We start from the raw sequence: 10,639 nt of genomic DNA, 5'->3' as shown, positions 1-10,639 counted from the left end.
AATCAAGAACTAGATAAAAGTTTGAGTGTAGATGAGCTGAGCATATCATGTGTACGTTAATGAACGGGAGCAATAAAAGCCTGTGCTGCTTGACTGAACCTCTGTCAAACCTCAGCTATTTCAATGGATTCCTCTCTCAGAGTAATTGGATAGGAACATGGCACATAAATAGTAAGTTTATGCACTGAAAGAAAGGTATAAATGGTGGTTCTGACCTCAAAATGGAAAAATGTCCCTGCTTAGATCCTACCAGCAAAGTAACATGAACTAACAGCAAAACAAGTAACTCAGCCCTACCCCTTTGAGATGAGACAAACTACATTTAGATTAGTATTTTAATAATGTAATGCCAGTGCAGGTACATCTTTAAATTACAACCAGAAATAGTGCATTAAGAGAATCTTATAGTCCATACTGAAATACACATGTGAATTTACGCTAGCTTAGGTTTCTGCAGAGTTGCTAGAGAAATTTTTAACATTGCTACATCACTAACTGAGAATAATTGAGAAGTCTGTAACAGTTTATTGAGGAAAAATGCAAGTACAACATACACTTAAATAAAACTAACTGCTTAGCAGTTTAGAACTCCAGTCTTAAAATGGAGACTTTTTATGATATGAAAAAGGAGTTCCTCACTGCTCACAGCAAATGGAAATTTTCATTAGAAATCAGATGACACCTAGTGGCAAACCAGGAGATGAGATGGGGGAAATTTCAGCTCTTTTCTGAAAATGCATTACCTCTTCTCTTCTGATAAGCCAATCTAAATTCCTCTCCAAGCATGTTAACGTCATCTTCGTCTTTGAGTATTCCCTACAATAAGGGGAAAGAAACACATGTCAGAAGGCAGAACAAAGTAGAGAGATTAATACGGATCTCTCAAATTTTCTATGGAAGTGAATGTAATAGCTTGTATCCACAGTATCGGTGTTATCTTTAAAACAAACAGCCCTGAAAACCATAACAAAACTTCAATAGATGAGTTTCAAATTGGTGTACTTGGTGCTAACCTAGAACCGCCTCTTTTCTTCTTCACGCAAATGATGATGAGAACCCCGTAAAGATTCCAACAAGAGCACTGTACAAAAGACAACATCCATCTGCATTCTCTTTCTAATAAAAGTGATTATAGTCAGCACAGCACAGGTGCAGGTTTAGTAAAATTGAGCAACTGCATTGAAAAGAGGCACTGGCTGGGGTGGGGCTCTATCTCCACCTCCAGTTGTGTTGAAATTAGCCCATACAGAGAAATTATTTTGGAAACCAACTGATACTGAGCAACTTAATCAGAAACTATGTTTTGTGGAAGGGAAGCAGGGTGAACCCAGAAATCTAAATCTCTTAACTAATTCTAAATTAATTTTAGAGCTAAAAATGTGTACGACCCACAGAACATACGTTGCAGCATTTAGGAAAAAAAACAATTACAAATTGCATTTATATTGGAGACTTTAGAATTAGATAGCCCTTTTCTATTTAACCATTTTGAGTGAAGCAACATGATGTATGACCACATGATTCAGACACAGTGTTGAAGCAGAGAAAAGGAACAAAGTAGAACATCAATACCATGGAACAGGTATGATGAGCTGTGGACACTCTGAAATAGCCAAGACTTCCAACAACAGTAAACTCAAACCAGAAAACTGTCAAAATATTGCCAATTTGAGTTATCCTTTAACTGAATCTATATTAGAAAGTAACTCCAAATTTTACAAATTCATGCACCAAATCTGCATATTAATATTTGAATAAAAATTATACTCTGCTATATTTACAATGTTTTCCAGTATTACAGAAAAGAATTTCTTCAAACAGTTGGATAATTCCCACCCTACTGTAGATGCATTTTTACATCCCTAAAGCAGCTCTCGGTTCATTTGTGTACCATCAGGTTGTCTTTCCAATTATGAAGTGTAATACAAAATAAATCGTAATTTCTTTGTATTACAGTAATTCCTTCCATCTTTTTAACTTTAAAAAACACAAGGATGAACAGAGCAAGCTTTGAAATGCTTCTGTAAGCACTGCAGTTTATTGCACTGCCACAGAGAGGAGGCCTTGTTTCCATGGTAATAGAAGACTCAGAAGACAGCCAATACAGTAAGAAATTGCTCCCAAAACTCCAACTGAGAAGTCTGGTGGAAATGGGCTTCAAGATATGGGGGACCCCTTTCTAGCTAAAAAAGCCCTGCTTTACAACGTGGATGCCATATTCCAAAAACTGGATGTGCAAAGTGTTGCAAAAGCTTTCAGCAAGTTGTGTGTGTACAAGGCACCAATATTGCAGCAGAGCCCAAAGCCCCTCACACTGAAAGAATTTTTCTGTAAATTGCTTCCCAAGTCAGAAAGAAAAAAGGAAAAGGTGAGCACAGGAGAGCTGGCACAATAAGGACACTCACTGATTCCAGGAATTTACAGAGTTCTGCAACTTCACTTAAACTATCCAAGAGAAAACTGATTTACAGGACAAACATTTAAAGCATTTAAAATACAGTTCACTTACTCGAGGAAGATAACCCAATAATTTGGACGCATGTTCTTTCAAGAGTTTCTGTCTCTCTTCTTCAACAATTGCACAGATGTTTTCTTGCCTTCTCTCCTCTAACTGTCTTTCTTCAAGTTCACGCTCCTACAATAAACAAGTTTTTGTAACTGTTCATTTCCAGCTCTGTGAACACTTGTTTCCACCAATATCTGCCATAGTATAAAGAGAAACACAAGTTTAAACAACATATGTTTGGTAACTAGAAAAAAAAACTCGGACAAAACAGGAGACTGAATGGCAAGACATGGGGCTAGTCTGCTATGTAAGTGTTTGGTCTCATACTCAAAGCTCTTTTAAAGGTATTTAAGTTCTGGTTCCTTCTTGGTTCTCAGACAAGTTAGAATGTTCCTGCCCTACTGTTCTAATCCAGGCAAAGGAGAAATAGGCATGTATTCTCATGCTGATGACTAGGAACTGCAATTTACATTACACATGTGATTTATACCCTATAAAAGTATAAAACTGCAGTATAGGATTTCATGACTTGTTTTCAGTTTATGCCTTTTCTTCCTCAGATGGTAACTTGAGAGACTTAATCTAAAATCAAGGCTGGGACTTCCCCTTCTCACACATCACTATCAGTGTTACTGATCAGGGACGCTGAACTGGACAACAGTTGTGTTGCCGATCCGTTGTTCCTGAAGAGATATTTGCAGATCCTGTCAGGTATACAGGGGTCTACGATGTTGCTGACTAACCTCTTGAGCCACCAAAAAAGTTAGCTCTAAAAAGACTTTTTTCTTGTCAGCAGACCAAAACAAAGGCCCGCTTCCTTCCTGCACATTTCTCTGCAATTCCCCTGGTCACCTTTCCCTAGTAACAATTGCCTTGTCACTTACGGCAGCAGAAGTATTCTCATATTGAAACACTTTGGCTCAAACCAAAGGCAAATGTGAAATTCCTTACTTTATCTGCAATAAACTGTTTGTGACGGTCTTCAATAAGTTTTTCCACAGCCCTTCTGTGTTCAAGCTGTTTCATTCTTTGTTTCTGAGCATTCATCTGTTCAATGCGATCATCCTCTGCAAACTTGGCCAACATCTGTTGTCTGAAGGCTTCTTCCTCTTCTTGCATAACTTGTTGCACTACCTTCTTTAAAGCAAATTGCTCTTCATATGTTTGCCTTAAGTCTAGGCGTTGCTTTATTCTTTTTTCAATTTCTGCCTATAAAGGAAATTTAATAAAATGCTGTATTACTGAACATACTTTGGAAAATTTTGATCATCAGCAGCCAATCTACTTGATTTATCTTGGAATAAATTTACTGTAGCTGTTACCTTCTAGCATAAATAACTGGAGCAAACACTCCATATCTGACAGTGCTCTCCAGTATTAACTGGTTTGGCAAATGTCTCAAGATGCTCAAAATTTAAGTCCAAAACGAAAGATTATTTTTTCCCACTAGCATGAAGTGGATCAACAAGACAGTCATCCTGAACAACTCTCTAAAAATAACAGTTATCTGTCTCAGCCTGTGTTACATTTTGTCACCCATTAGCAAGATAAGACAGAGTGTAGGCAGACCTACAGGAGAAAGCAAATGGGACATGCAAAAAGCAAGCACTTAATTCCTACTTAGCTTAAACCTGAACTTAAAAGTTACTGGTGTTCTCCTTCATGAGACAAATAAACATATAAAGGGGACCATAAGAGTATTCAAAACCTTCAGCTGTCTTCCTGGTTGAAATTAAAACATAAATACATTAGGAATGACAAAGGAAACTCAAAGGACAGAATTTTCCCTCCAAAACCTAAGCTAATATACAAACTACTTGTCTGACTAAGAACACTTAGGAGATAGTGTTGGAAATCAAGACTTTGTGCCAGAACAGAATTGAAAACAATTCAAATTCATTTAAGACACGTAAAACCATGTCAGAATTAAGCTTTTTGCTTTGAGACAGCTCGCTGACCAAAACGGGCTCAAGGAATCCCTCAAAGACATCCCAAAGTCACAAATAATGCTGCAGACTTAGCAAATCCAAAGCATAGAAAAAATCCAATCCAACACATACTGGTCCACGAACAACCCTGCCAGCATTGTTAGAGGAAAAGTTGTGGAAATGGGAGTTATGTGGTCTCTGAAGAGCATCCTCAGGTGCAGAAGGAATTGCACGTGGGATATACTCTCACTAAACATTCTTTAAGCATCACAACTCCAGTGACAACGTCCAAAGACTGAAGGAGCACTGCTCCATCACAAAGACATCAGAAGAAGTGAAGGGACAGAGAAAGACTATGTAAAATACTGTACCCTGCATTCACTTCATTACTTACTTTTCTAGATCAGCAATTCAAAATGGTTTCATTTTCTCTTTAGATTTTCATATCTGGTCTGTTTAAATTAGATTAGTCTACCCATAGCTACAAGTGCTCCATAAATTATATGTTTTCCTGCATATACACTACTATTTTTATTTTATAAAAAAGTTTCATCCAGACCAGCTCAGCTAACCTAAATGTTCTGCAGGAATTATGGCAAACTTGCAATATTTCTCTCCACTTGCGTTTTCCTTTAACAGTTTATGCATAGGTACACATAACGTACATACGACATATAAAAAAACCTGGTATCTGACAATTACGAAAATATCCATATATGTATCTGCAGGAGAAGTCCAGGGAACATAAAATGTTCCCCCCCAGCCCCCAATGCACAGGTACTAGTTTATCTACCTGCCAGCACTTACCATCTCCTTTTTTCTTTCTGTCTCTGCTTGTTCTTCCAGATACAGCTCTTGGCGGCTTTGTTCCAGTTCTTCACGCTTCTGTTGTTCTCTTTCCAGATTCTGGGCAATCTATTACAAGAAGGGAAGATTTCTAAATAAAAGATAAGAATGTACAATAGTTTTTTTCTACAATTTCAATTTTTGATACCATGCTTTGAAGTCTTTGTTTTTTCTCCTCAGCGTCTCGAACTTTAGCCATCCGATCTTCTTCCCTTTGTCGCTGAATGTTGGCAAACTCCATAATTTTCTTATGTTCTTCTTCCATCTCTTCCTGTTTCCTTCTCCTCCAGATAGCTTGTTCTTTTTTAAATTCTTCAATATATGTCTGAGTTGCTCTCATTTTATCTAACTTCAGTTGTTTTTCCCTATAGAAGATGGAAAAAAATGTTTAAATAATTATGTAACATACTGCAGAGTAACATTAAACAGACCATATGCTCATCATTAACAGTATATTCCAGAGACTAAGATTGACATGACTTTCCTTACCCATTCAGCTGGAAACTAGGTACCTAAATTAAAAATACTTCATTAATGAATTCCCCCAAAAAGGGAATCTCATATCTAACACCTTTCTTCAGGACAGGCTATAGACATAGCTATTCACTACTACTCCATTTTATACATACTCCATCAAAACAGAAAGAAGAGAAGGAAGCCCAGTGGCACCAGAATCTTCTAAACTTTTAATTTATTTATACTAAACTCTTCCCCCACTACCACCCTGCCCTCAGAAACCTCCTTTCCTATCCCTGTCCATAAGACAGGCACACAACACATCTTATGAAGAGGCAGGGACATGAGGCAAGGCAGAAATCTGTGATATACGCAGTCATTTCCAGCATGATGGGCCCAATGGAAGCACTCCTTGAAATAAACTGGATTTCGTATTTGGGGAACCAGGACATGAGATTGACTGGAATAACAAGAACATTCTGACATTTAAACAGCAAAATCCACACAAGTCAGTCTCTTGTTACTAAAATGTGACCAAGGAAAACTAAAACGGGCCTTAGCCTATGAAATAAAGGTATACAAATTAGTTTTCTGCACAGAATTATGAGAGTTGCTTTGTTTTAAATTAATAAATAATACAAATTCAAAGTAACTAACATTTCATCTTCCTCATAGATCTTTCTTACAATTTCATCAATCATGAGTTTCTCTTTTAGAAATTCTTCATAAGCATCCTGCTTCCTCCTCTCTTGTTCTTCAAGCTGTTTCTCCAGTTCTTGCTGGTACATTATTTTCTCCTTGTTTCGCCTCAGTTCTGCAGAACTTTCTGCTTTTATTACCCTTTCATACTCTTCCTTCATCTTTTGGGCTATTTCACCCTCACATTTCTATAGGGGAAAAAAAGCAATACAATATTCCTTTTTACTCTGCTAAAACAACTTGTAATGAAAAAATACACAGTATAATTTACTGCATTATAAAAAAGGAATGTTTTCCACCTCAATCTATAACTGTAGTGCCTTAACATGCTTAATACCTTAATTCAGTAAGTAGAACCCTTGGAAGAGAACCCTCAATAGCTAAACAACCGGAGGAGAACTAACAATACTTAAAGGAAGCTATATGTTGAATGAAGACAAAGTAGAGCGTTTGGCATGAGTGAAATGAGCTCACGTTGGCCTAATGACTGGAGTGTGATTTAACTATGTAGAACATCTTCAATAAATGTGTTGTCTTTACAGCAGTTTGCATAAACTGAATTTTGTATAAAACATTAACATAATTGGAATCACCTGCCTGATCACCAGTATTATTCTATACGTAAATAGAAGTTGACAGTTCTTTCTGAAGTTATTCAGATATATTTTTAATAATAGTAACATTTTCAACAATCTGCTTCTGAGGCAAGGACTCACTCCCATAAGCAGTTACTGTACAAAGCGTATCATAGTTTTAACTTGGAAAAGTACAACAAAAGCAGTAAAATAAAAACTATATCCATTCATACAGCTTAATTTACTACTATTTTGATTGCAATGGCAAAGTAAACCTTTTTCTTATAGCTGGTTATTACCAGCTAATTAGTCCTTCATAACACAAAACATATTTTCAATAAACACTGAATGCTTAAACCTAACACTATTTTAGATAAAAAGGTCATCTTCAAAGGAAAAAACTTCAGCACAGTCCATACAAGGAATTACAGCACTCAGGTGCGGGGATGCACTGTGAAGCTAATTACCATTTTCTCATACTGTATAGCTTCTTTTTCAGCAATCTGTGCAGCTCGCTCTTTATTCATATAAGCGGATTTTAGCTTTTTTTCTAACTCTCGAAGTTCAAGACTGGGGGAGGAAAAAAAAAGAAATTTATCCTAAAGAGAAAATTTCGATCACTATTTAAGCACAATTGAAAAATATGTATTTTTCAGGGAAAAACTCAATTTTAGATTAAAAATAATGCTCTAATAAAAAAAGCAGAAAACAAAACCTGTTTTAAAATCTACATTTGTACATATACGATCAATAGTTTTGCATACTTTACATCTAAGTATATAAATACATGTGTACTTATATAAACACGTATGCTTATAGATATGTGTAAGTGTACATATATATATAAGCATATATTCAAAACGAAAATTTTGTGGATCAGAGTTTTTCCTCTTATTGACAAAGTTTGCTTAAAATTAACTTTTTACCATACCGTTACAGGTTTGTGTGGCACAGTTGGTTTTTTTGGTAGCAGGGGAGGGGCCGCAGGGGCAGCTCCTGTGAGAAGCTGCTAGAAGCTTCCCCAGCTCCAAGTCGGACCCACTGCTGGCCCAGGCCGAGCCCATCAGTGATGGTGGTAGCACCTCTGGGAAAACAGATTTCAGGAGGGGAACCGGTAGTGAGCAGGGGGATTGGGATGTGAGAGGAACCCTCTGCAGATACTGAGGTCAGTGAAGAAGGAGGGGGAGGAGGGGATGCTCCTGAGGAGGTTGGTGCCCCTGCAGCCCGTGGTGAGAGGGCAGGCTGTCCCCCCCAGCCCATGGAGGGGAGCGGGGGAGCGGAGGCCCCCCAAGATGGCTGTGACTCCATGGGAAAGCCCGCGCTGGAGCAGTGTGTGGCTGAAGATCGACCCGCGGAAAGGACCCACGCCAGGGAAGTTTGTGAGGAACTGCAGCCCACAGAAAGGAGTCACATTGGAGAAGTTCGTGGAGGACTGTCTCCCGTGGGAGGGACCCCACATCGGAGCAGGTGACGAGCAAGGAGTCCTCCCCCTGAGGAGGAAGGAGCGGCAGAGACAAGGTGTGGGGAGCTGACCCCAACCCCCGTTCCCCATCCCCCTGCGCCGCTGGCAGGGAGGAGTTGGAGAGAACCGGGAGTGGAGTTGAGCTGGGAAGGAAGGAGAGGTGGGGGGAAGGTGTTCTAAGGTTTGGTTTTACTTCCCAATATCCTTGTTTTTGATCTGACTTGTAGTAAATTAAATTGATTTTGTTTTCTTCCCCAAGCTGAGCCTGTCTTTTGCCTGTGACCAAAAGTGGGGAGTGATCCCTCCCAGTCCTTAACTCGACCCACGAGCCTGCCTTTATATTTTCTCCTCATCCCACCATGGCTGGCCGAGAAAGGGGGGGAGGGGGGAGCAAGCGAGTGGGTGCATGGTGCCTTTTTACCAGCGGGGCTTAAACCACAACACATACCTTGATATTAAAATAACTTTTCCTTCCAGGTCAGATTCCTTTCCGCTTCTGCTACAATTTTCACAAAGTCTGTCTTGTCTCCACATAACTTGGATGACCTCACACTGTTCAGACGTACACCTCCTCCCTTCCCCTCGTTTGTCTCGCATTCACCTCCAACACACTTTTCTGATAGTGTTCACTGATACCTGGAGCAACCCCTCTGATCACAGCCTTCTCCTAAGCACTTCTCAAAATATACCTTTTCCTGTGTTCTTTCCAGTTACAATCTTCTCTGCTGTACAAGCCTATTCTAAAAAATAAATTGTGTACCCGATTTTAGCATACTAAAACTTCCTCTCCGTCGACTGAAAACATCTCGTGCTACAATCTTACTGCACCTACCGTTTAGTCCAAAATGTGATCAAGAAAAAATGAGCAGGAGCTACACAGCTGACTGACTACTTCCATACATAGGCTGTTCAGAGTTGGGACTGATTTACAGTAACAGCTAATTCAGTGATGTAGTGAGAGTTTTGAAGCGTTACCTGTTCTCTCTTACTTGTTGCCTCATCTTTTCATCTTTAAGTTTCTCGCGGTTCAGCCTCGCCAGCTCAGCTGCCAGCCTTTCTTCTTGCTCCAGCTGCAGCGCTCTCTGTTTTCTGCTCTCTTCTGCCTAATCAGAACAAACAATTTCCATAACAACTCTCCTCCCCGCACCTGCAGGCGCATTTGGAGGCAGACAAATTGCGAGGCTGTGTAGTCAGTACGTAGTTTCTGAAGGTGAAAAGCTTTCTAAGGGAGAGCCGGGTGGAGCTCTCCCAACAGCGGGACCGCCTCTCCTCGGCCCTCACCCGGACGGACACGCGGGTCTGCATTCGCGCACACACACCCCACACCACACACACCCCCCACACACACCCCCCACACCCCACACGCAGAGGCTGGCGGGGCTCCGGGCCGGCCCCTCTTACCCGCAGCGCGGCCTCCTCCAGCCGCCGCTCGCCCTCCAGCGCGGCCCGCAGCCTGGCAGCTCGCCGCCGCCCGCCACGCTCCTCCGCCTCCGCCGCGGCCGCCGCCAGCCCCGCGCCCCGCTGCAGGGACGCCTGCGGACGACAAGAGGGAGGCGGTGCCGCGGGCCCGCCGCGGCCGGCCCGCCCGGCCGCCATCTCGCTCGCCCGCCCGGCCGCGGAGCGCCGCGCCGCGCCGTCATGGCAACCAGCGGGGCAGCCGGGCGGAAGGGCGGGGAGCTGTTTTAACTTCCGGAGGAAACCCGCCGCGCTGATTGGCCGAGAGGGCACCCACACACCCCACCCCCCCGGCCCTAGCACGTGACGGGGAGCCGCCTCAGGCGGGGCGGGCGGGGGTTCGAGGCCTCCTCGTAGGGCGCCCAGCGCTGCCCCCAAAACGTGGGGGTTTCGGTCTCCCGACATTTTCCTACGTTCGCGTACGTGAGGGAAGTGGGTAAAGGCAGTTTTCCAGAGGAGAGCGGCCGGAGGGGCAGCCCGTGCGGGGTGGCTGGCGCGCATGTTCATTCCCCCCCCTTGCCCTGGAGAGGTAGGAACCCCTAAAAGTTGAGCACGGGGAGTTGGAAGAAACAGAATTACCAAAATACGTTAAAAAGAAAAAACACAATTCAAGAGCAGTTCTTCAGTTAAGGTTAATGCACTTCACTCACCTGTAACCACAAAACCTAGGTGGCAGCATTTAATTGAGAATTTCTCTCCTTCGTAACTATCA

The 10,639-nt window shown here is 41.7% G+C and overlaps 1 protein-coding gene across 1 annotated transcript; it reads right to left on the bottom strand.

Annotated features, from left to right (window-relative positions):
* Positions 1–317: 317 nt before the first annotated feature.
* Positions 318–10,127, bottom strand: MNS1 (meiosis specific nuclear structural 1). The gene is made up of 9 exons (XM_069798159.1): positions 9,874–10,127; positions 9,448–9,575; positions 7,478–7,580; positions 6,394–6,623; positions 5,429–5,645; positions 5,242–5,349; positions 3,458–3,715; positions 2,510–2,635; positions 318–816 (listed from the first exon to the last, which is right to left on the bottom strand). Exons 1-9 carry the CDS (start codon positions 10,066–10,068, stop codon positions 718–720), a joined length of 1,464 nt encoding a protein of 487 aa, XP_069654260.1. The 5' UTR covers positions 10,069–10,127; the 3' UTR covers positions 318–717.
* Between the last annotated feature and the right edge of the window lie 512 nt (positions 10,128–10,639).

The sequence above is a fragment of the Haliaeetus albicilla genome, chromosome 12 (genome assembly GCF_947461875.1).
Source record: "Haliaeetus albicilla chromosome 12, bHalAlb1.1, whole genome shotgun sequence".
Lineage (NCBI taxonomy): Eukaryota > Metazoa > Chordata > Aves > Accipitriformes > Accipitridae > Haliaeetus > Haliaeetus albicilla.
Note: the sequence above shows the minus strand (reverse complement) of the source record. Positions and strands in the feature narration are given on the sequence as shown.

Excerpts from the sequence above, each read along its gene's own strand:
- MNS1 (XM_069798159.1), bottom strand. The coding sequence starts at position 10,068 with ATGGCGGCCGGGCGGGCCGGCCGCGGCGGGCCCGCGGCACCGCCTCCC. Across the intron at positions 3,716-5,241 it reads CAGAAAGAAAAAAGGAGATG|GCAGAAATTGAAAAAAGAAT; the intron begins GTAAGTGCTGGC and ends TTTCCTTTATAG. Across the intron at positions 2,636-3,457 it reads AACAGTTTATTGCAGATAAA|GAGCGTGAACTTGAAGAAAG; the intron begins GTAAGGAATTTC and ends TGTTTATTGTAG.